This window comes from Neovison vison, chromosome 10 (genome assembly GCF_020171115.1).
Source record: "Neovison vison isolate M4711 chromosome 10, ASM_NN_V1, whole genome shotgun sequence".
Taxonomy (NCBI): domain Eukaryota; kingdom Metazoa; phylum Chordata; class Mammalia; order Carnivora; family Mustelidae; genus Neogale; species Neogale vison.
Window position 1 is genome coordinate 36,444,961 of NC_058100.1, and position 26,154 is coordinate 36,471,114.

At 46.1% G+C, this 26,154-nt stretch overlaps 2 protein-coding genes across 2 annotated transcripts in view; one reads left to right on the forward strand and one right to left on the reverse strand.

Annotated features, from left to right (window-relative positions):
* Positions 1-13,129, reverse strand: part of STYXL2 (serine/threonine/tyrosine interacting like 2) — a 30,609-nt gene extending 17,480 nt beyond the window's left edge. The window contains exon 1 of the mRNA XM_044266279.1: positions 13,020-13,129. Within this exon, the coding sequence (XP_044122214.1) occupies positions 13,020-13,129 (110 nt within the window). The remainder of the gene's footprint in view (positions 1-13,019) is intronic.
* Positions 13,130-17,576: 4,447 nt separating this feature from the next.
* The window catches only part of GPA33 (glycoprotein A33), a 45,955-nt gene continuing 37,377 nt past the window's right edge, over positions 17,577-26,154 (forward strand). The window contains exon 1 of the mRNA XM_044266280.1: positions 17,577-17,674. Coding sequence (XP_044122215.1) covers positions 17,632-17,674 — 43 coding nt within the window. The 5' untranslated portion in view covers positions 17,577-17,631. The remainder of the gene's footprint in view (positions 17,675-26,154) is intronic.

The window sequence follows — 26,154 nt, forward strand, 5'->3', positions numbered from 1 at the left end:
TATGAAATCATTTGATAAATACCCATCTCCTCTACTTAACCATACCCTCTATGAGGCAGGGACCATGCCTGTTACTTTGAAGACTGTTATGTTCCCAGCACCGGGTACAATGTCTGGCACACAGTAAATGCTTAATAGGGATTTTCTGATTCGCTGATGGACTGAACTGGTCCCCAGTATGGGTCTGCCTCATAGCTGATATAGCAGCTTCAACAATTAGCAACAGGTACTTATCAAGTATCTGCTACTTGCTCATTATTTCACTGGATACCACAGCAAGCCCAGAAGTGAAACCACGCTCTAACTGTTCATGCTCACTCTCTTCCCTTGTGAGGCTAAGTTGGACACAATCTCGGAGGCCAGTGTTGACTGTTAGTAATTTTTTCTTAGGGTAGATTAAAGGTGGCCCCGGATCTGGAACACTCTTCACACTTGCCTTGAATCTGGCGGATCTGTGACTGTTTTCACCAACAGAATATGGTAAAGGTGACACTGTGGCAGTCTGAGCCTCAGTCTGGCTCTCGTGTCTCTCTCATCGTAAGCCCTGAGCTTCCTCTAAGAAGTCCTACTACCTCAGGACCACTGAGCTGACAAAGCCATGTCAACTGCTCCTGCTGAGCTCCCGGCCAATGGATGGCCACGTGGATGTGTCTCTTAGACGTGGCCCCTCCCCCTGTCATAGTGCCCCAGCTGACACCACACATACAAGCTGCCCAGTGGACTCCTGTCGAAATTCCTAATCCACAATGAGGGGAGTGAAATAAAATCATTGCCTTAATTCATTAGGTTTGGGGGTAAATTTGTTAAGTTGCAACAGTTTAACAGGCACGGTGCTATTCCAAGGGCTCGGAAGTGAGACTTGAGCATATACTAAGGCGCCCTTCTCCCTAATAGTGAGACAGAACCTAATAAAGAGCAGCGAACGACCCAGATTTGTTGCAGTTGGGAAATAACCACAAAGTAACACTGGTAGGAGAGCAAACCCGGTCACCCTGCGGGCAGCTGGGCCCAGCTTTCGGGGCAGTCTATGTGAAACCAGCAACGTCTCATAGAACTAGAGCTGGAACCTCAACTGTTACATACATGTGAGTGATATGATATCCTTGTAAGTAAACAATATTTGTTAAGGAAGTTTTATTCTTTTATTTATAAACAATTAATATTATTTATACTATTATTTTTAAATTTATACTATTATTAGTATAAATAATCATTTTTTTATTAAGGATCAGTATTATGTAAAATGAGTTTGGGGGGGGTTGGAATCAAAGCAAAACCCTGACCAGGGAATTGGCAGAAACCCCTGCGGTATGTGGGGCCGAGAGGGGCTCGCTCCTGGCACATCCCCTCATCTCTCCTACAGGTCAGTTTTCTGTTTCTCTGCAGGCCTCCATGGCTCTGAGGCTTTCTCACATCTGTAATCAGTATTGCAAACAATGGGCATGACCTGAAGAGGGACAAAGGAGGAGCCCTCACTGGTTAGGCATGCAGAAAGCCTCGGAAGGAACCCACCCGGCCGTCTCACTTAGATTCCTGCCTGGAAGGATCGGCAAGCCTGTGGTCAGGCCAATTTTCCTCAACAGCACTGACTTTCGATTGTATGGATTTGGTTTCACGTGACAAACACAGGGAACTGAGAATCTGTCCTAAATGTACCTGAACTCTGAGGCTATGAGTTTGATAGGGAGGATTTGAAATTAAAACCTGAAAATAGAAATGATACAGAAACATCCTTCCTTCTTGTGGGGAGTCAAGATGGAACTTCAGCTAAGGAGTCTGTCCGGAGGAGACTCTGGAAGACTCTATCCAGTACACTTTCCAGAAGCTGGCGGTTTTATGATTGAGAAGAGAGGGTGTGAAGAATGAACAGTTTCTCTCCAGCCCCATGACATGTCTCTTCTTGGCTGCTCAGGCAAACATGTGAACAGTAAACTGAGCTCAGCATTACATCCTGTTGAGTCTAGGATGTAAATTATGAGTCACCTGCTAAGGGGAAAGGACATGCAAACCTAACAGTCCTAAATCGTTTTGCCATGGATACAGTTTACTAAGTCAAGTGTGGGGGTGGGACCCCAAAAGGACCCAGTGGAGAACAAAGTTTAGGCATAGAGAAGCGGCTCCTTTGTTTTCCATGGAGAAGCAGTCCTGCAGGGAAAGAAAAGAGGAAGGAAAGGGAGACCCTGAACCACTGGCCCTGTTTATATTTGCAAGGTCAGTGAGACAGTGGCTCTGGAGGTTTTGATTTATGACCACATCTGTGCCTCTACCGCAGACCTGAGACAGAGTGAAATGACACTCACACCCTGATTGGAAAGCAGCAAGGGCTGGCTGCTCAAAAAGATGGGCAGGGTAGGAGAGAATCTAGGATCGATATACCCCTCATCACAGGTTCACAAAGCAGCAGCTAAAAAGCCTTGAGGGTGATTTGAAAGAGAAACAATAAAGCAGAGTTTGATGGACTTCCTAACCAAGAGCAGGAGACTGGTGCCATTTTCTCTAAACCTGTGTTTTTCAAAATTGCAGACTGTGACCCATTAGTGTATCATAAAATCAATTCAATGGGTCCTGCCCGGCATCTGGAAAAGGAAGGAAGGAAGGAAGGAAGGAAGGGTGGGTGGATGGCTGGGTGGAGGGTAGAGAAGAGAGGGGAGGGGAGGAGATGGAGAGAAAGAGAAAAAGAGAAAAAGAGAGTAGACTAGTACTATCCACTTTAAGATAAATATAATTTTGTGAAACCTATTTTTTTATTAATACCGACCTGAATGTATGTTCTGAGTGGAGCTGCAAATGGCATGTCTTACCCTGGATAACAGTCACCAAAGTTTGAAATCCACTGCTTTAAACTAATTGTCAGGTTGTCAAGGCACAAAACAGGTCCTTCAACCCAGACCCCCTGCCAGCTGATCAGTTCATTTCAAGGAGTCCCTTGGAAATGCAATGGACGCAGCGGCCCAGGAGGGGGTGTCTAACTTGATTTGGCTTTTGCAAAAAAGGAACGGATTTCTGAGTTTCTTCTAAGTGTACATTTACTCCAGAGAAAGTGACCGCACAGGCAAAGTTCAGGTTCCAAAGAAGGAGAGGAAGTCAGCAATGAAAGCAAATTGATTTATAGCAAGCTGCTTCTGTCAGGCTTTGTGAAAGCTGTGAAAATCTTCATGGAAAAAGAAATAGAAAAGAGAAAATGTAGCTAGGAGTAGCCGTTTCCCAAGGACACAGACCTGACACTTCATGCCCTCCTTTCAGTCCCACCTGCTGTTACCAGCCATGGAGACCTCCCTGTAGGGAAATCACAACATAGTTAAGGAACCTCACCAAAGGGGGCTGGAAAAATTCGGTCACAAGAGATGGCCTGAGCAGATAATCGAGGAGTTCTAGAAACTGTAAAGGCTTAAAAATTTCAGATCCAAAAAGCCAAAGCAAGAAATGCATTTTAACTTGGAAAGAAAGAAAGGAAAACAGGGTGGAGGAACAAGACGGCAAAGGAGCAGGAGACCTAAATATCGTGGGGTCCCAGGAGTTCGGCTAGGTGGTTAGCAAACCATTCTGAGCACCTACAAACTCAACAAGAGATCGAAGAGAAGAACAGCAACAATTCTACGAAGAGAAATCGACCACTTTCTGGAAGGTCGAACGTGCAGAGAAGTGAATCCGAGGCGATATACGGGAAGATAGACCGTGGGGGGAGGGCTGGCTCCTGGCAAGTGAGAGAGCAGCGGGGCAAAATCAGAACTTTTAGAAGTCTGCTCCAATGAGGGATGTCACTCCAGAGGTTAAGCAGGGGTGGAGCCCTCACAGGGACAGTGTGGTCTCAGGACCCGTGAGGTCACAAAAAGACCGGGGGTGCCTGAGCGTGGCAGAGCTCCCAGGTATTGAGCAGGCAGAGTAGGCTCTCAGCTCGGGGTTACCTTAAATTGTCATCTGAGGCACAGCCGGGCCACTGCTCCTCAAGCAGGGACCCCACAAGTGGCAGGTCTGGGGAGACTCACCTCTCTCCTCTGGGAGGAGTGGCACAGGAGCGCAGGACAGGAATCTGCTGGGTTTGGAGACTCCAAATGGGGCACGCGCCAGAGACAGAAATGCTCGGTCACAGGCCGGGTGAGCTCAGAGCACGATGGAGACCAGGGAGACGAGAGGGATTGATGGTGTTTTTCTGAAGGCACACCCAGGAGTGGGGCGCCGAGCTCTCAGCTCTCCCAGTCAGAGACTGGGCAGCCGCCATCTTCATTCCCATCCTCCAAGGCGGTACAGAAAGTTCTCAGGGAACAAAAGCTCTGAGCGCAAACTGGAGCAGATTGCTTAGCCAGGCCCCTGGCAAGGGTGGTGGAATTCCACCTCCCACACAGACATTTGAGAATCATAGCAACAGGCCCCCTGCACCCCCAGAAGATCAGGAAGAACATCCAGCCAAGACCAAGTTCACCAACTAATTCAGAGCTAGGGGAATACAGCACATAGAATTTATGGCTTTTTTCCCCAAGATTCTTTAGTCACTCAAAGTTAAATATTTTAAAATTTTATTTTTTTCTTATTCTATTTTTTAAAAACTTTTCCTCCTTACTATTTTAACATTTTAACTACTTTACCTTATGAATACCTTTTAAAAAATCATTTAAAATTTTCATTGTTATAGTCATATATTATCCCTTCATTGTATGTAAGCTTATTTTTTGTATACATATAGGTTTTTCTTTCTTTAAAATTTTAGGCTACAGTTTCTTCTAATAGATCAAATACACCCTAAATCTGGAGAATGGCTTTGTTCTAGTCTCCATCCTGATCACATTCTTTCCTTCTTTTTTTCTTTTTTCAACCAACTTCTTATCATATCAATTCCTTTCTCAGAATCTTTTTTAAATTTTCAACTTTACAGTCATATTCCATCCCTTCGTGTTTACCTTATTTTTGCATATATGTAAGTTTTTCTTTTTTAAAATTTTGGGAGGCAGTCTCTTCTAACAGACCAATATATATCCAGAATCAAGTCTGTGGCTATGTTCTATTCACCAGTCTAATTATTTTTTTCCCCTCCTTTCTTCTCCCCCAGGTTTTGTGTCTCTTCTGATTTGGTTAGTGTATATTTTTCTGGGGTCATTGCTACCCTTTTAGTATTTTGTTCTCTCATTCATCTAGTCAATCTGGATCAAATGACAAGGTGGAAAAACTCACTTCAAAAAAAAGAACAAAAGGCAGTACTGCTGGCTAGGGATCTAATCAATATGGACATTAGTAAAATGTCAGAAACAGAGTTCAGAGTGATGATTACCAATGTACTAGCTGGACTCAAAAAAGGCCTGGAAGATACTAGAGAAACCCTTTCTGGAGAAATAAAAGAACTAAAATCTAAACAAGATGAAATAAAAAAAGTTATCAATGAGGTACAATTAAAAATGGAGGCTCTTACTGCTACGATAAATGAGGCAGAAGAGAGAATGAGTGATATAGAAGACCAAATGACAGAGAATAAAGAAGTTGAGAAAAAGAGAGACAAACGACTACTGGACCACAAGAAGAGAATTCAAGAGATAAGTGATACTGTGAGATGAAACAGTATTAAAATAATTGGGCTCCCAGAAGAAGAAAGACTGGGGGGCAGAAGGCATATTGGAGCAAGTTATAGCAGAGAATTCCCCTAGTTTGGCAAAGGGAACAGAAATAAAATCCAGGAGACACAGAGAACCCTCCTCAAAATCAATAAAAATAGGTCCATACCCAGTCATCTAATAGTAAAACTTACAAGTCTCAGTGACAAAGAGAAAACCCTGAAAGCAGCTCGGGACAAGAGGTCTGCAACATACAATGGTAGAAATATTAGACTGGCAGCAGACCTACCCACAGAGACCTGGCAGACCAGAAAGGACTGGCATGATATATTCAGAGCACTAAATAAGAAAAATATGCAGCCAACAATACTATATCCAGCTAGGCTCTCATTGAAAATAGAAGGAGAGATAAAAAGCTTCCAAGACAAGCAAAAGCTAAAAGAATTTGCAAACACTAGACCAGCCGCATAGGAAATATTGGAAGGGATCCTCTGAACAAAGAGAGAGCCCAAAAGCAACAGAGCAGAATGGAAGAGAGACAATATACAGTACAGTCACTTTACAGGCAACACAATGGCACTAAATCCATATCTTTCAATAGTTACCCTGAATGTAAATGGACTAAATGCCCTAATCAAGAGACACAGGGATCAGAATGGATAAAAAAACATGACGCATCAATATGCTGTCTGTAAGAAGCTCATTGCAGAACCTAAAACACCTCCAGGTTGAAAGTAAAGGGGTGGAAAAACATTTACCATGCTAATGGACGTCAAAAGAAAGCTGGGGTGGCAATCCTTATATCAGATCAATTAGATTTTAAGCCAAAGACTGTAATAAGAGATGAGAAAGGACACTATATCATACTCAAAGGGTCTGTCCAACAAGAAGATCTAACAATTTAAAATATCTATGCCCCTAACATGGGAGCAGCCAATTATATAAACCAATTAATAACAAAATCCAAGAAACACATCGACAAAAAATACAAAAAATAGTAGGGGACTTTGACACCAACCCCCCCCCACCGAAATGGATAGATAATCTCAGCAAAAAATCAACAAGGAAACAAAGGCTTAAAAGGATGCACTGGACCAAATGGACATCACAAGTGTATTCAGAACATCCCATCCCAAAGCAACAGAATACACATTCTTTTCTAGTGTACATGGAACATTGTCCAGAATAGATCACATCCTGGGTCACAAATCAGGTCTCAACTGGTACCTAAAGACTGGGATCATTCCTTGCATATCTTCAGACCACAATGCTTTGAAACTAGAACCCAACCACAAGAGGAAAGTTGGAAAGAATTCAAATACATGGAGCCTGAAGAGCATCCTACTAAGGAATGGGTCAACCAGGAAATTAAAGAAGAATTACAAAAATTCGTGGAAACAAATGAGAATGAAAACACAGCTGTTCAAAATCTTTGGGACACAGCAAAGGTGGTCCTGAGAGGAAAGTAAATAGCAATACAAGAAATAAGAAAGGTCTCAAGTACACAACCTAACCCTACACCTAAAGAATTTGGAGGGAGAACAGCAAAGAAAGCCTAAACCCAGCAGGAGAAGAGAAATCATAAAGATGAAAGCAGAAATCAGTGAAATAGAAACTAAAAGAACAGCAGAACAAATCAACAAAATCAGGAGCTGGTTCTTTGAAAGAATTAATAGGATTGATAAACTCCTGTCCAGACTAATCAAAAAAAGAGAGGGAGGGGAAATTAATTTAATTAATTGATCGATTGGTTAATTTAATTAATAAAATCATGAATGAAAGAGGTGAGATCACAACCAACACCAAAGAAATACAATTATAAGAACATATTATGAGCAACTATACACCAGCAAATTTGACAATCCAGAAGAAATGGATGCATTCCTGGAAACATATAAACTACCAAAACTGAACCAGGAAGAAATAGAAAACCTGAACAGACCCATAACCAGTAAGGAGATTGAAGCAGTCATTAAAAATCTCCCAAACAAGAGCTCAGGGCCAGATGGCTTCCCAGGGGAATTCTACCAAACATTTAAAGAAGAATTAATACCTAGTCTCCTGACACTGTTCCAAAAAATAGAAATGGAAGGAGAACTTCCAAACTCATTTTATGAGGCCAGCATTATCTTGATCCCAAAACCAGGCAAAGACCCATCAAAAAGGAGAATTACAGACCAATATTCTTGATGAACACAGATGTAAAACTTCTCACCAAAATACTAGCCAATAGGATCCAACAGTCTATTAAAAAGATTATTCACCACGACAAAGTAGGATGTATTCCTGGGCTGCAAGGTTGGTTCAACATCTGTAAATCAATCAATGTGATACAATACATTAGTAACAGAAAGAACAAGAATCATATGATACCTTCAGTATATACTGAAAGAGCATTTGACAAAGTACAGCATCTTTTCTTGATCAAAACTCTTCAAAGTGTAGGAATGGAGAGTACATAACTCAATATCATCAAAGCCATCTATGAATAACCCACAGCAAGTATCATTCTCAATGAGGAAAAATTGAGAACTTTTCCCCTAAGGTCAGAAACATGGCAGGGCTGTTCACTATCGCCACTGCTATTCAACATAGTACAAGAAGTCCTAGCCTCAGCAATTAGACAATGAAAAAAATTAAAGGCATCCAAATCAACAAGAAGTCAAACTCTCACTCTTTGCAGATGATATGATACTTTATGTGGAAAACCCAAAAGATTCCACTCCAAAACTGCTAGAACTCATACAGGAATTCAGAAAAGTGTCAGCATATAAAATCAGTGCACAGAAATCAGTTGCATTTCTATACACTAAGAAAAAGACAGAAGAAAGAAATTAAGGAGTCAACCCCATTTACAACTGAATCCAAAAGCACAAGATACCTAGGAATAAACCTAGCCAAAGAGGTAAAGAATCTATACTCAGAAAACTATGAAGTGCTTATGAAAGAAATTAGGGAAGACACAAAGAAATGGAGAAATATTCCATGCTCATGGATTGGAAGAATAAATATTGTGAAAATGTCTACGCTACCTAGAGCAATCTACACACTTAATGCAATCCCTATCAAAATACCATCATTTTTTTGCAAATAAATGGGACAAATAATCCTAAAATTTATACAGAACCAGAAAAGATTGCTGATATGCAGAGGAATGTTGAAAAAGAAAACCAAAGCTGGTGGCATCACAATTCCAGACTTCAAGCTCTATTACAAAGCTGTCATCATGAAGACAGCATGGTACTGGCACAAAAACAGACACATAGATCAATGGAACAGAATAGAGAGCCCAGAAATGGAATCTCAACTCTATGGTCAACTAATTTTTGACAAAGCAGGAAAGAATGTCCAATGGAAAAAAGACAGTCTCTTCAACAAATGGTGTTGGGAGAATTGGACAGCCACATGCAGAAGAATGAAACTGGACAATTTCCTTACACATACACAAAAATAGACCTCAATGTGAGACAGGAATCCATTGAAATCCTTGAGGAGAACATAGGTAGCAATCTCTTTGACCTCATCTGCAGTTTCCTCCTAGAAACTTTGCCAAAGGCAAGGGAAGCAAGGGCATAAATGAACTATTTATTTAAATGAACTTCATCAAGATCAAAAGCTTTTGCACAGTAAAGAAAACAGTCAACAAAACCAAAAGATAACTGACAACGGGAGAAGATACTTGCAAATGACATATCAGATAAACAGCTAGTATCCAAAATCTATAATGAACTTATCAAACTCAACACCCAAAGAACAAATAGTCCAATCAAGAAATGGCAGAAGCCCTGAACATACATTTTGGCAAAGAAGACATCCAAATGGCCAACAGACATATGAAAAAGTGCTCCACATCACTCAACATCAGAGCTAGAGAGAGGGCAAACATGAGCCGGGGTAGGGGCAGAGGGAGAGAGAAACTCAAGCAGACTCCCTGCTGAGCGTGAAGCCCAAAGGAGGGCTCAATCTCACAACCAGAGCTGAAATCAAGAGTTGGAGGCTTAACTGACTGAGCCACCCAGGCGCCCCAGACCACAGACATTTTAAATGATTACATGTTTCTGGTGAACCACACCTCTGACCATTGTGAAATATATTTCTCAGTCCTTAAATTCTTGTCTGATATCAGCAAATAGCTTTAGTTCGTGACTGTGGTAGTTGGTGTTTTCCAAAAATGGCGGCACTCTTTCCCATCCCGCTTGCTCTCTTCACATTGTGACGGAGATACTCCTGCAGTGTCGGCAGAGTTTATGTTGCCTCCTTTTCAGCCCCATGGGCCTTTTTATGACTTCTAAGGCTAGATTGTGAAAATCAACACATGTCTATCTTGTCCTCTTGGACGCCAATCCTTGGAATTTAGCTACAGGCTATGAGAAAGCCCCAATGGCCCACATGGAGAGACCAGAGGAAAAGACATGTTAGGTGCTCTAGCCAACAGCCCGGCTAAGGGCTCAAAATGAAGTGTCATACATGTGAAGGAGCCACTCTGCCACCAGCCCTCCGTGGGTGAGTCACCCGTGGCCTCAAGGCCTCCTGGAACCTATGTCTTTCCAGCTGAGGCGCCAGACATCTTGGAGTAGAGACGAGAGTCCCAGCACTGTATCTGACTGTGAACATTAAAAAGTGGCTGTTTTATGCTGCTAAGTTTTAAAGGTATGAGCAACTGTAACTTGGACAGTGTAGTATATTTTCTAGCCTTTGTTAACCTTTGTATCTCTCTCTCTCTCTTTTTAATTTAAAGTAGGCTCCAAGCCCAACATGGGGCTGGAACTCATGACCCTGAGATCAAGAGCTGCCTGCTCCAGTGACTGAGCTAGCCAGGCATCCCTTGTATCTGTTTCTTACGGTGTGTTTCTCATAAGCAGTAGGTGGGCTTTTTACAAAACTGAGTCTGACAGTATTTGCTTTTAGTTGGAGTATTTCATTTTTATTATGTTTCAAGTATTTCCATATTTGGGTTTAAATCTACCATCCTACTATTTTCCTGTTATCTGCTATGCTTCCTCTGTATTCTTTTTCTCTTCTTTCTTTTGGGTTGATTACATTTTAGTTTTGCATTCTCCCCTCATTAGCTTTTTAGGGATACATTCTGTTGTAAAACTTTTAACAATTACACTACCAATGACCAAAAGCATCCTGGACTCCCCACTCACATTTACAGCTTCAGATATCTGCTGAAGATAACAGTCTGAAGCTTAGACAGTGAAGTATGCAGACAAGGAGGCAAAGAAATAAACCAAGATTGAAAATTATATTTAAGAAAGAACTTGGTGTGTGGTTTCTGACACATGAAGTCGTCCGGTCTATATCCATCAGAAGTCTATGTTTTTAAAGGGATCCTATTTTCAAAGAAACCAGGAGCCTTGAAAAGCCCTTGGCTGCTTTCAGCCTTAAACAGCCTTTAGGCACCCAAACTTCTATAAATAGGACGTAGCCCGCCAATGTTACAAAGCCTTCAAGGAAAACACACTCTCCAATCTCAGTTTGGAGGTGGCTCTGGAGGCAACAGACAAGGGAAAAGGGCCAGAGGGTGGAGCTAGAGGCCACAGAGAACAACAGACAAAGCAATGCTACCCTGAAGGCCAAATCAAGGTCAAATCTAGGAGATCTGCCCTCTTCTCAGGCAGACATGCTCATTAATTATATGGACTGATAACTGCTATACCTCCCATTCCTCCTTTTATCCAATGGGAGCCTGTTTTGTGGACTTCCAGGGGCTCCAGCCTGACCTGGGCAAGAGGATGCACACCCTCCAGAGAACACAGCCTTTTTTCCCCCAAGTTTTATTTAAATTCCAGTTAGTCAACATGTAGGCAGAGAACCTAGCTTTTGAACTGCATGTAGTAGTTCAGTAAACCATTTCTGGGATTATCTCCTTTGGGAGTTTCAGGAGTGGGGGGAAAGGTAGCATGAATATTCAGTCTACAGAGGTATACTGGGGCCAAGATGGCTATATATTAGCAAGCCCACGTCCTCTTTTTCCTCATGGGACCTCATTGCCCATTCTCCATTATAACAAAGGTGGCTCTGCTAAGTTCTAGTCAATGGGAAATGAGTGAAAAAGAAATGGCCATTTTCAGGCCTGGCCCATATAAGCCTCCTAAGAAATTTTTCATTCCCCTCCCATTTTGTCTTGATGCCAATGAGCACAGTAACTTTAGCTTTCTGCCTTAAAAATTGAAGACCTACAGGATAGAAGGAGCCTCAGTTCCTGAATCACTGCTCAGGGACCCGTTCTGGAATTTATTTGAGTGAGAAAAAAATACCCATTTGCTAAAGCAGCTAGCATTACCCTAAGTACTACCCAAAGCCATGCATCACCTACCTTAATCACACACAAAATTATCTCTGCCTTGTCTGGTAGTGTAGAGAAGGGGATTTATTTTCAAAACTCTATCCCGATAGGCTTTCTAAGTGGGAACATAATGCTGAACTTTAAAGGAAAAGTCCCCAACATTTGGACAAAGGGTCCTGGCCCATAAGTGATGAATCTCATTCCAATGGGGAAGGTTTTCAAGCTCTGAGAAGCAGGAGCCAGCAAGATCCCAGAACTGTAGGAAAGTGAAGTCAAGCACAATCATAGATAGTTTGAGGTAAAGTTATCATGAGGTATCTTAGTTGGGTATTTCCTTCCCCTTTTTTTTTTATAAGGAGACACAGGCTCAAGAATGGAAGGACTTCTTCCTTTAAGTTTGGTGACAGAACTAAGATTAGAAGCCAGGTCCTCTACTATGATTTATGACAGAAGAAAATAAACAGGCACCCACACACAAGATTGCTTTAGCGGGCAAGAAAGCGTTTGTGTGATGTCTCATGGTTTTGCTAAAAAGGTTATGTAAATTTTCCTGTCTACCTCATGATAGATCCTCAATAATTTTATTAAAAGAAAATTTTAAACTACGTGACATAAACTAAGAGGACTCTCCCGGAAGACGTCCCGTGTTGATCTATTCCTGCATACTTAGCTACTTACCCTGAGAAATGCACATATCCCAGTTTGAAAGACATGGTTGATCGTCTCAGCACCAGGGCTGGTCTTATGACCCCTTCCTGTCCTGATGCCTGGTCTTACCGTCTGCGTCTAACACTCTCCTAGTCAGCCTCAGTCCTCGTGGGTCACGCATCACTGCCCAGGTAGGCCCGTCAGGTGCCTACTCCTTCTTCGAGGTTCCGGTCCAGCATCACCGCCTCCGGGAAGCCTCCTAAGACCCATCCAGATCCAAGCGTTCCTTTCCCTGGCCCACTGTGCACTAGCCCTGAGGCATACTAATTCCAGCACTTACCATGCCACGTCAAAATGTAGTCCATTTGCTTATTTGCCTCTTCAGGAAAGTATGACACATAGAAAGTACTCCATAATATTTGTGAAATGAGTGAACTTAAAGTGGTGGCTGTAGGCTTCCCCGGGCCCACATCTTCTCAGGCCCCCCAGCCCACTCCTGCTGGGGCTGCAGGGTAGCAGCACAGCAGGTGCACACTTACTGGCTGGGGGAGGGGCTCCGGAGGTACTGGGCCTGCACAGCCCGCACATCGGCTTCATCCTCTTCGCTTGGGACTACCTGCTCCTCCTCTGGGTCCCCACTGGTCGCCATGACAGCCTGCCGGTCCCTGTGAGTTCAGCATGACCAACGTGATTAGGGAATCGGCTTCTGGAGATTTTGTGGGTGGGGAGGGGTAGATCAGTGATATCAGGGGGAAGGTCACCACATGCTACTGCTCTGGCGGGGACAGGACCCACACGGGGAAAACCCGTCTGATTTGGCCTAGCCACCGTCAACCCGGACACCAAGACCCACACACATCCAGCTGAGTCACAACATTTAAGAAAGAACGAAGTGTCTCCTTCCTCAGATTCCAGTCAGGAAGCAGTGAGGGGAACAGGGTCCTGGGTTTGCTTTCATATAGTTAACGCAGTTGGGAAGCAGTGAGTTCCCTAGACCAGAAAGCTCTTTCTATCGAAACTCCTGGGTGTGCCCACACATGCACACGTGGGTACGCGTGTGTAAGCACACACCCCGCCTGCGCACTCGTATACAGCTTTGCCTATCCTGGGGGAGGTGCCACTGGCCTTCCTCAGTGTCTCTAACCAAGGCCATTGGAGTCGTTGCCTTTAGCTCAGGAGCCATCCCACAGCCTATTAAGGAACACGAAATCCCTCAGGAGCTGCTCCCCCACATGGCTGGGCTCTCACCCTCGGCCAGAACTGCTGCCCCTCTGCTTGGAAGCCTTGGGCTCACAGGACAAAACAAAGGGAAAAGCACACTCACCACAGGTTTGCCTCTATCTCTACAGCCAGTCACCCAGGGCTGAGGGACCCAGACAAAATGGCCAGCAGTTCTGACCACCAAGAAGGACCAACCTCTCTCCTCTCTCCCGTGCTTCTTCTCTGAGGGGCAGGACAGCTGTTAACAGGAAATCTTAGCTCCCTTCTAAATTTAGCCTCTGGCCCCACAGCCTGGCAGATCTCTAGGAGGAAGGAATGCAGTCTCAGGACCCAGACCCGACAGCAGGCCCCACTTAACCCTTTCCCTCCTGGCTGATTCTCTGGGCACTGGACACTGACACCGAGGAGCAAAGTTAGGAGAAGGTCACCCTTCACTGATGGAGAAGCCTGAAGAAAAGGATTTATTCGGGGTCTCTCTCATCATACCCTCTTGCCTGGGGCTACCTATTCAGTCTTTCCAGAACATGGCCTAACACCAAAAATTCAGAGGAATGAAACTGTATCTAAGCCATGTCATTCTAGTGGGTGCTGGGAAAAAATACCTAATATAGAGAATGGGGAGGGGCCTTGGATGGATGCCGGGAGAGCACCATGGTGCTACTACCTTAGTAGTAGTATGGTCAAGGTAGAATGTGACCGGGGTTACGTTTCTTTGAGCAGCAATGACCTGGGATAGTAAAGTGGGCAATTGTGCTCACCCTCCACAGTCCCTTCCCTACACTTTACTCATGGTGATGGCCAAGCGGCTAGCCTGGGTGGTGTAAAAAATTCGATGGGCTTCAGGGCACCTGGGTGGCTGTTGGTTAAGCATTTAACTCTTGATTTTGGCTCAGGTCATGATCTCAGATTTGTGAGACTGAGCCCCACAGTGGGTTCCATGCTAGGCATGGAGCTTACTTAAGATTCTCTCTCTCACTCTCCCTCTGCCCCTCCCCCCCACCAAGCTCCTTCTCTAAAAAAAAAAAAAAAAAATCCACAAGCTTCATAAGCTTCAAATGAGCTCATAACCCACTATTCCACTTTGCCACCTCTTACTATCATCATGTCTGAAGCAAACCAAACCCCAGTCGTTCAGCCCCTCACCCCACACATTGTGTAGTTACACCTGCATCCATCAGTCAGTCCATCCATTCGTCTACCCATTCACAGATACCCACCACGCGTCAGGCACTATCCTTGACCCAAGTTAGTAAGACACATAATTATATGCTCAACGTGATCCCTCTTCCTAGCTAGGTGAAACAATGCCCTGCACAGTTTTTTTATCATCAAAAACTGGCTGAATAAATGAGCTCACAGTTTATTAGGAGGAATGAGACACAGGTCAAAAATAACTCAAACATAAGGTAGAATGTGGTTAAGCAGCCTAAGAGGATCCAGAGTGCTGTGTGAGTTCAAAGAAGGGACGAGCCCTTCTGACTAAAGAAGTCAGGAAAAGCTTCATAGAAAAAGTAGTATTACACGCACTGGCCTTTAAAAGACAAGCTGGATTGTAACAGCAGATGTGATGCAGAGACTAGCATGGACAAAGTTCGGGGATGTCAGTGGTTAGAACTGAGAAGAAAGCAAACGGGTTTTGTGGCAGAGACTTGGCAGGGCTGGAGTGGGGGGGCTCCTCTGGAAAGAGTCGCCAAGAAACACATCCCTGAGGAGGCACAAGGCAGCACCATAGACCAGTCATCGAACCTCCATCCCGGGGGTCAAAGCAGGGACTTGGCAACTGACTGCCGAAGAATGAGCACAACTGAGAACACGGGGGTTCGTTTCACGCCTACATACTTCAAGAAAAAGATGAAAGGTGGATGGGGAGAGAGAGGTGAAATGAGGTGGGGGAAGGGCCAGGGCAGGACTGAAGGGCTGCATCAGTCGGGGTAAATGCTCACGATGACTGGACACCAGCACAGAGCACAAGAAGTGGTAGGGAAGCGGGGGAGGGAAAGAGGGAGGCCCAACACACCCAAGAGAGGCAGCAGGTAAAGAGGGGACCACCCAGGGGGAGGACATGGCCTCTGTCTTCCAAACACCCTCAGTTACCTGCAGAACGTGACGTCAGGCCGCGGAAATGGTGGACTAGAAATCAGAAAACCACTTCCTAGCTGTGTGATCTTTGAGAACTCATTTCACTTCTCTGAAACTCAGGTCCCTGTTTCTAAAATAGAGACCCATAACTACCCAACCTCAAGTAGGGCCCCTTCCCCTGCCTCAATCTCATTTCCTGTACTGTGTTCCAGATTGGGTTCCCCAAAGCACTGTCACCCTTTAAACAGAGTGACCAACCATTTCCACTTTGCTTGGGACTAAGAGATTCCAGGGACAAGGAACTTTCTGTTTTAAAACCAGGACAGTTCTGGGGGAGAAAAGTCCCTTTAATAAATGGTGCTAGGAAAACTGGACAGCTACATGCAGAAGAATGAAAGTGGACCACTTTCTTATACCACACACAAAAATAAACTCAAATGGATAAACTCAAAATGGATTAAGGATTTAAGTGTGAGACATGTAACCATGAGACTCCTAGAAGAAAGCACAGGCAGTAATTTCTTTAACATCAGACACCGCAATATCTTTCTAGATATGTCTCCTAAGGCAAGGGAAACAAAAGCAAAAATAAACTATTGGGACTACACCAAAATAAAAAGCTTTTGCACAGCAAAAAACAAAACAAAACAAAAAAACCATCAATGAATGAAAAGGCAACTTACTGATTGGGAGAAGTTATTTTCAAAGGATATATCTTATAAGGGGTTAATATCCAAAATATAAAAAGTTCTTATATAACTCAACACCAAAGGAAAAAAAAAAAAAGACCTGATTAAAAAAATGCACAGAGAACCTGAATATCATTTTCCCAAAGAAGACATCCAGATAGCCAACAGACATGAGATGCTCAACATCACTCATAATCAGAGAAATGCAAGTTGAAACCACAGTGAGCTATCATCTTGCACCTGCCAGCATGGCTAAAAAAAAAAAAAAAAAACAAGGTAAAAGTGTTGGTGAGGATGTGGAGAAAAAGGAGCCCTCTTGCATTGTTGTGGCAGCCACTGGGGAAAACAATATGGAGGCTCCCCAAAAAATCAAAAATGGAAATACCATATGATTCAGTAATTCCATTACTGAATATACACCCAAAGAAAATGAAAACACTAATCAGAAAAGACAGATGCACCCCTATATTTATTGCACCGATACTTAGAGACAGATGCACCCCTATATTTATTGCACCATTACTTAGAGTAGCCAAGCAAACTGAGGCAGGTTGGTCAGGTTATTTCTAGAATTGTCTTTTTTGTTTACTTGTGTAGTTTCTATCTCCCCAACCAAGTTATCCACTCCCCGAGAGACTTCCTGTCTTCTTTATGCCCCTGTCTGTAGCATGGGGTGGGGTGGGGGTTGTAGAAAAGCAAGGGAAGTGGAAGAACAGATCGTATTCTGCTTTGGAGGGTTTCAACAATTGTGGGCAACACCCTTTTTTTATTGGCTTTGGAAACCTGCCTCTGAGATCATTCCCTTTTTATGATGAGATGGTAATTTCCTATCTGTTATAGAAGCCCACACCTTGGTGAGAAGCCTAGGACTTTGTACACCTGCTAGGTGGGGAGAAGGTGGGTGGGGGCAGGTGAAGATGGGGAAGGTTCCTCTTCCCCATGAGGCCTCTGGTGGAGTAGGGGTAGCAGGAGTCCAGTCCCGTAAGGGAACTCACCTGCCAGACCTGCGGAGCAGTGCGGTGGGGGGAGCCAGGCTGGGCAAAGGTAAACAGGAAAAGAGAAACCACAGGGACAGAGGGCTGGGCCAGGTCAGAGGCTGCTGTGCCTTTAACTAGTCAGCCCATCCCTCCCAGGCTGGGCTTGGGGCACAGAGGAAGCAACCATGGTGGGGAAGTTGCAGCCTGTGCTATGGACACTCTGTGCAGGTAAGTAGACCCCTCTCGTGTCCAGCGCCCAGAGGGTGAGGGGTGGGGTAAGACAAGGGGACTGATGGGACGCCTGGGTGGCTCAGTGGGTTAAGCCTCTGCCTTCGGCTCAGGTCATGATCTCAGGGTCCTGGGATCGAGCCCCACATCAGGCTCTCTGCTCAACGTGGAGCCTGCTTCCCGCCCCCCCTCTCTGCCTACTTGTAATCTCTGTCTGTTAAATAAATAAATAAAATCTTTAAAAAAAAAAAAAAAGACAAGGGGACTGAGTGCTGGCAGTCTCCCAGTGCCCCCCCAGGGATGTGGCCAGTGACACGGCCACATTCCCACTGGGCAGAATTACAGGTTTGGCTTTGCAGACCAGTCCCTGCACCACTCCCAGCAGAATGGTTTGTATATGCATATTAATCAATAAAATTCCGGCCCATTTCTGGAAGGAATAATTCATAAATTCTCAAGACCGTAATTTCTCATCCCAGATCAGATCAGAAGATCTGACACCAGATCTGACAACAGGTTTGCTACCTGGGATTTTAACCATTGCCTTAAAACTAGAGAAAAAGGCAATGGTAGAACTGATAACTTCTTTATCACATGTAGGGAAACCAAGGCAGAGACACTGCAACTTACTCTCATTCCCAGAGCAAGAGAAGACTCCAATCCTTCAAAAACTGAACTAGAAAGGCCCTTTCCAAAGGTCAAAGCTCTTCAGCCCTTCTGATGCTCTGGTCATTGAAAACTGGAAAGATGGGGAAGCCCTACAAAATAGAAATCAGGCATTTGGTGCTCTAATAGTTAAATCCAAATCAGGTGCTATGAAATAGCAAAGTCATCGCGGGGGACCCGGGAGTGTTCTCGGGTTAAGACGGAGGCGTGTTGGTATTAAGGGTACTGGGTGCAGGGAAGAGAGGAATGGAGAATGGAAGTAGAGAGATTGGGGAGGGGGGATTTAAGGAGTATATTTAATTCAGTGTATTTGGCTAAGCTAGCAAATCCCATCAACCTGCAATTTAGGAACTGTTGAAGACTTCAAGGATCTGGTAAGAATGAGGAGGAGGGAAAGAGCTTTACCAGGAAAGTTAGGAGCCCCAAGGCCTGGGAAATAGGGGCAAGGAGGCTCTGATTCAGAGCTTGCTTTTTAGCTCCGACAGCAAGCCCCGGGACCAGGTAGCCTGTCTGCCCAGTAGGCTCCACTCCTCCCACCCTCAAAACCTACCTTTGACTCATTAGGTGGAGGTGCTGGGGAAGGGCTGGGCTGAGTCTTAGAGGTGGACCTGGAAAAGATCCATCAGTTCAGTCTGACTCGAGCCCCACCAAGAGACCCAAAGGACTGCGGGCAGAGATGCCGTCACGTGAACCTTTTCACTGAGCACCTAGTTTGTGCAGGTGTTTCAGGAGTGAGGACTGTGAAAGGACTGTAGCCCTGAGGGCACGGCTCTCTGCCATCAGACCCAGGCAGTAAGGACACTTCGAGTCCCTGGGGGAGGAAGGCCGAAAGGAAACTGCCATCCTCCCTGGACTAGGCCAGGGACACTCTGATCCTTTCCTTCCCAGCTGGAAGTCTTACAGGAGATGCCTCCCTCCGGCCCCCACCCAGTATACATCTTTGTATTTGCAGTTTGGCTGCAATCAGTGCACTTTTGGCCTGGGGAAAAATGCTGAAACAAAATGCTCCCCCAGCTTAGAATGAAAAGCGGCCTTAACTCTGAATTGCCTGGAGCAGTACATTTTCCCTCATCCTTTGAGAAGGCAAGTGACCCAGGGGTGAACTCCTTCAGGGGAACCAGTTCTTGGGCCTGTGTTCAGACTCAAGTGTGTTTTTGGCCCCCATCCCCTTCCCTCCACCCTCCCAGGCTGCCCGGTCCAGACTCATGCGCCCACCACCATCGCCTCCACACCTTATGCTACGGTGAAGGGGCTGGAGCAGTGGGACAGGGGGAGCCTGGGTTGGTGGCAACGTCAGTGGCTAGCTCAGGGAACACGGACAATTTCCCAAATGGAAGTGTCTGGGGACCAAACACGACTGCCCCGTGCAAGTGAACAATGACGATGTTCAAAGGTCAAACCTAAGAGCGACTGGGTGACCCTTCCCACCCCGTCTCAAGAGAGCACAGCAAAGAGAGGAACAGGGAGATGAGGGAGGGCTTCCTGTAGGGGGTGGAGCTTGAGCTGGGTTCCAGATGACCTACAGGCCTTTGCCCTTCTTCCTTTCTCCATCTGAACCTGCACAGTAACAACCTAGATTTTGCTGATGTCCCAGGCAGAGCGACACCTCGCTGATGAGTCACTAGGCCCCAGGACTCTACAGACTTGGGGAAGGCAGACGATATCACCTATGGAAGAGACCCCAACAAAAGGCAGTACATTAGAAAAATCTAAAAACAATACTGAACCTAACTGAGAATCAGCCTGACAATTCTAAACACTGTCAGTGACACAAACACAACAAGGCCCACCCTCATGGGACTAGAGGAAACCTTTCTGAAGGTTAAATTAGAAGAACTGAGGAAGGCACTGCTCTACACAGAGAAATAAAGGAATCCAACATCCCAAAATATACTAGATGAGGAAATACATTTTTTTTCTCTCCTATCTGAAGAGATTCCATAAACCCATGGATGCTTGATCCATGGGTTGGAGGGAGGCTTTGCTGGGGTCTAGGTGTCCAAGATCCCGAACTGAGGTGTTCCGCAGGTGATTCTGATGGGCGGGCTACGTCTGAAGTTAGACACTAAAACTTGAATAAAGTAGGTGAAATCAACCATCACCTCTGCGGTGGATCCTCTGAGCGTGACCCGATTCAGTTTTGCGCCATCTGGCGGCTCCCCTGAGTTACTGTCCAGCGCCCGATTTGGTGACTCAACTCAGGGACCCAAGTGCGAGCGTTCTCACACTTCCGTGTGTACAGAAGTCACCTGGGGATCTTATTACAATGCAGACTGATTCAGGAGGACAAGGCCTGAGAGTCTGCATGTCTGACAAGCTCCCAAGTGAGGCTAATGCTGATTTAGGGACTGCTGTTCAAGAAACAAGGCTCCAGGGAGGAACTGGTTTGTGGGCACAGGTGAGAGCTTCACCTTGCTTTTGTCCCCCAGTGCCATCCCCAGGCTTCCAGGAACCCAGTCAACCTGCTTACTGTGATGTTGGTCCCTGGGAGGCCTGGGGGAGAGGGTGCCTCGCTCAGCCTGTGCTTGTGCTCCTGGCCGCACTTGATCCTGCCAGTCCCCACCTTCCCCCTCCCTCCTTCCTGAAACTCTTCTGTCTTGCTCCCTGGATACACCCTCTCCAGGTTCTCCTCCTCCTTTCAGGTCACTTCATCCTCCTCTGCCCACTAGGAAGTGTCAGAGGTCCTCACACCAAGACTCACTTCTGTTTTCACTCTGGATCCACATCCACAATCACATCTTTAGGTGATACCCATTTCCAACTGACTCACAATTTCTGTCTTCAAACCCAACCTTCCTCCTGAGCTACACACCCACAAATCCAACAGCCCAGCCCACAGGACCTCTCAGCTTTTTTCTTTTTTAAAAAAATTTTTATTTATCTGTCAGAGAGAGAGAGAGACAGACAGACAGAGACAGGCAGAAGCAGACCGCTGTGAGCAAAGAGTCTGACAGGGGACTCAATCCCAGGACCCTGCCTTTGACTCAGGTCAATGGGACCATGATCTGAGTCAAAGGCAGATGCTTAACCCACTGAACCATCCAGGCTTCCCATGACCTCTTAACTTCAATGTCTCAGAAGCACTGCAAACTCACAAGCTGAAAAGCAAACTCATAATCTTTTCCCCCTACCTGGGCATTTCCAGTCGTCTCTGCATCATAATCAACTCCCATCCATCCCCAAATGAAAGCCAGAAACCTAGCGGTCATCTGTTATAGTGTTTCTTTTTCTTTTCTTTTTTTTTTAAGATTTTAAAAAATTTATTTATTTGACAGACAGAGATCACAAGCAAGCAGAAAGGTAGGCAGAGAGAGAGGAAGGGAAGCAGGTTCCCTGCTGAGCAGAGAGCCTGATGCAGGATCCCAGGACCCTGGGATCATGACCTGAGCCGAAGGCAGAGGCTTTAACCCACTGAGCCACCCAGGCACCCCTGTTATAGTGTTTCTACTGCTATGTAAGAAACTACCCTGAAACTGAAAATGAGAAAGCAATTTATTCCTCTCACAAGTCTGCAATTTGTATGGGGCTTGGGAGGGACAGTGTGTCCTTGCTCCGGGCAGCACTGTCTGGGGTGACTTGCCTGGGGTTGGAAGCCCCACTTCCAACCGGCTCCTCTCTTCGTGGGCCTCTCCACGGGGAAGTTTGGGCATCTTCATGGCACGGCAGCTGGTTTCTAAGAGCAAACATCTAAAGAGAGAAACTCGAAGCTGCCAGTTCCATAAAGTCTAGGCCCAGATACTGACCCGTATCACTTCTACCATGTCTACTGGTCAGGAAGTCCCAGAACCCAGACTCAAGGAAAGGGACACGAACTTCACTTCTTGATGAGAGGAGTTTCAAAGTATTCAGAGCCATATTTTAGGATCCCCACGTCACCGGATACTTCTCCCTCAGCTACACATACGTCACTGGGTCCTGACAGTCTCATCTCTTACGTCTTTTAAATCTGTTCACTTTCCTCTTTCTCTGAGGCCGAGCTGACGTGACCGCTTCTCCTAGGCTGTTTCCATAGCCTCTAACTGGCCTTGTGTTCTGCCCTTTCTGTCTGTTCTCCACACTGGAGCCAGACGAACTTTAAAATAAAACTGTGGCCACGTCACCCCCCTGCTTAACGCTCTCCGGTGATTTGCCACTAGCCCTCGAACGAAGACTCAAATCACAAGGACAGGTTCTCCTCACTTATACTTAAGTTCTATAAACCACTGAAGTGTTCCCCAAGCCCCAGTATTCCAGCACCCTGACTGATCCCCCATACCTTGGATAGTATAAAAATTTCGGTCAGATCACATATTTACTCCTTGGTTTGGAAAAATATTGTCAACACCTCTATCTGTAGTATCCACGCCTTCCTTTCCTCCAGTCTGATCTTCCAAGGCCATGAGGCCCTTCCCTCCTCTAACGCCCCAGGTCACCTGCAGCCCCACTGATTTCTTCCTAATAGGAATTAAGAGTCTCAACCACTTCTCTGGCGTCTGTTCTGTCGCCATTTAACCTTTTACCTGCCCTGGGGCCTAGTTTTCCTAAACGACCTGGGGACAAGAACTACTGCTGCATAGTTTCTTTTTCTTCTTTTCTCTCTCTCTCTCTCTCTTTCAAGTCTCACAGTGACAGAACAAAGGCTCACAACATGTATTTGATTTCCGCAGCCAGGTCATAACTTCCCGGTCCTCATTTCCTCTCCGACTCTTCACGAGCTCTCTCCTCAGCCCTGAGACTCCCTGTCGGCTGACTCGGGTGTCCTCCCTACTAAGCAGCCTCAGGGGCCCGTGCTGACCCATGAGCGTCTACACTGCCCGCAAAACAAACGACATCTCCGTCCCTGGTGATACAGGCGCTTCTGCCTGCTTAGCTGCTCCGCTCCACCCATGGAATCGAAATTACCTTTGGAGGCGGACAACGACACAGACAAGGCTTCTTCCCCGCCAGCAGTCCACCTCTCACCTTCCTCGTCGCCTCCTCGCGCCCATTTCCAGATGATCCTTCCTTTCCTAAGAGGGCCGCCATGGAGCGCGAGGAAGGCAGAGCGAGGCCCGGCCCGCAGGGACGCTGCTGCCTTGCTGGGGGCCAGATGACGATGGGCCTGAGGACAGGGGCCGCCTGAGGAGCGGGAAGGGCCGGGGAGGGGGACCTGTGAGGCACTAGGCCTAGCTGCTAGCACCACCCCCTGCCCTCGTCCCCCCAACATCAGGGGCCGGAAGTGAATTTGCTTTTTCCTATCGGTGGGTTCTTCAGTTTTCTCCTGACATACTTATACAAAGAAAAACTGCCTTTCAAACGAATACGTACCTTTTTTTTTTTTTTTACACGCCACCCGCCCCCTTTGAGTCTTCACTCATCTGATGCAAGAAAAAACCGCCATGTCTAGAACTGTTTCAAAGAAACCATCAATGCAGATGGCAGGAAAACACACACACACGACCCAAATTGTCCTCATGGCCAGTTAGACTTGGGCCCATCCCACATTTTCGGCCGCACAGGCAGTGGTGTAATTCCAGAACTGCACTGCAGGACAGCCTTGGTGGGGAGGTGGCAACCGCACTGGGACAGGGCAGGTAGCGGAATTGTCCTGAACTGCCGTGAGGAAATGGGCGCACTCTCTGTGCTTTGCACGTATGCTAATTTGGAGTCCTAGTGGGGACGCTAAAGGATAGCATACAGGGACACACACACCCCAAACCACCTCCTTGGTGCTATCACTACAGACTGGCTTCTCTTACTTCCTGGAAGTTTCCCCACCTTCTCCACGACCTGACCTGTGCAGAGTGCTCTTCTCTCTCCACCCACCTCTTCTCTTTTCACATGGGTCACTTCTGCCCATCCCCCACTGTCAAGTCACCTCGCTTTCCTTAGGACAAGCGCTCCCCATCCTCAAATCTTTGGTTATATCCCGTCATCAAATGTGTAACTCTTGTTTCCATGGTGGTTTTACATTTTTCTCTGGATTCTTCATCCCAGTGGGGCTCACCCGGAAGACTGAATGCTATGAGAGCAGGGACTGTGTCTGTCTCTGCTTGTCATTTTCCCCTCAGAGTCTAGCGCAGTGTCTGCAACGTGGGCGCCCAGCAGCTTTGCTTTATGGGTGTGAATGAATGAGAACCTACCCTTTTGAACCTCACGAGGCAGCAAGCTGGTTTGCTTTTAGTGTCTCCTAGCCTGCCTTTCTTCCTTTCCCTCTTTCTCTAGGCAATTTCAGCTTCTCTCCAAGGCACGACTTCCTAATCTCCTATGCTTCTATCAAAAATTACCCATTCTGAGTCCCTTTCTAGGGTTTGATGGATAAGAGGGACTAATTAGGGGAAACAGGCTTGTCCTGCTCAGGAAAGAGAGTCACTCCCACCCAGACAGCACTTGCATTTTAGTACCAGTCCAGTGGGGGTCTGAGTACTGAGGCAATTGGTGGAAGATATTTGACTTGAAGGTTAATAAAGAGAGTGGCCCATCAAATGACTCCGTGTTGGCAATGCTCGGGTTTTATCCCTGTCTCCTCCCTATCTCCTGAGCTTGTCCCTGCTCCCAGATCACCCTGTCCCTGGAGCAGCCCTCTCTGACCGGAGCACCCACTGTCACCTTTGGAACCGGCCTCCTTCCTGAAGTGCTTTTCTCCCCTCTGCCACCCAGGGACCTCTGGGCTGCTTCCTCCTTTTCTGCCTTGGGGACTCTGGGATGCCATAAACACCTGGCATGGACAGCACGCCATGACAGACAGATGCTTCCACTCAGGAACTTCTCTCTCTGCGCACGTGGAAACAGGTCATACTTGCTGTGAGCATACCTGGTCTTCGGCTGACCTGAGCCCTCCCCCCACACTCCCTTTCTCACCCAGGCCTGAGTCTTGCTCCTTCTGGCTTCTCTTCTCTTTTCAGTGTCTTCTTTCCTAGGAGCTCTTTCCCTATAATCTACAAGCCTGCATAAGTCCCCGCATCTGCCAACCCAGAGGAGAGTAAAGAAACTTCTTCAAGGCCCCCTCTTCTCATTTCTACTTTTTCCTTTCCCTGTGCGAGGTGAGTCTCCCTGTCTCTACTTCCTCAATTACCGCTTGATTTATCAGTCTGTAACACGGCTTTGTGATTATAAGAGCAATGCATGTTTACTCTAGAACATTTGAGAAATAAAAAATACACAAACAAGAAATCCAGAATTTATCCATGCTCCCAGAATCCAGAGGTCACTGTTATTAATATTGTATTTTGGTATATTTGCTTCTAGAATTTGCTATTTGTGATTAGGTGGAAGTAGGATACTGTTGTGTAACTAACAGTTTTGCATCCTGCTTTATTTTCTTACACATACAAGTTCAATGTTGTGAAATGACTCCCTTGGGTGCAATTTCAAGTCCCACCTCCTTGATAAATCTTTCTCTTACAATCCTTCCCCTGGGTGGTGACACAGCCCCTCCCTTCTCTTCCTCCTCCTACGTGTTACTTCCTTAACCCTTGCACTTAACACTGAATTAGGTAGGCTCCATTAGGCTGCCGACCAACGGTGACCTCCAGCCGAGTGGGGAGTGTGTCCCAGGCCACTGAATCCACAAGGTCGTATTAGACCCCAGCCCTCTGGAAACCTTGAGGTGAGAACTGGCAAAGAGACAACACAAGAAAAATGCAGGACACGGACCATGCTAGAAGAAGCATACTGTCCGCGGAGAGGAGGAGGCCTGCTTGCACTAACCCCCGGCAACGTGACCGTTGTGTGTGGTGGCAAAGTTCCACCGGAAGCAGCTCTGAAAAGCTTCCAAATTGAAGCTGGGCCAGGCTGGTCCCCATGGTTTCTGGAAGGGAGGCTCATGAGCATGTCTCTGATCACTTTTCCCGATG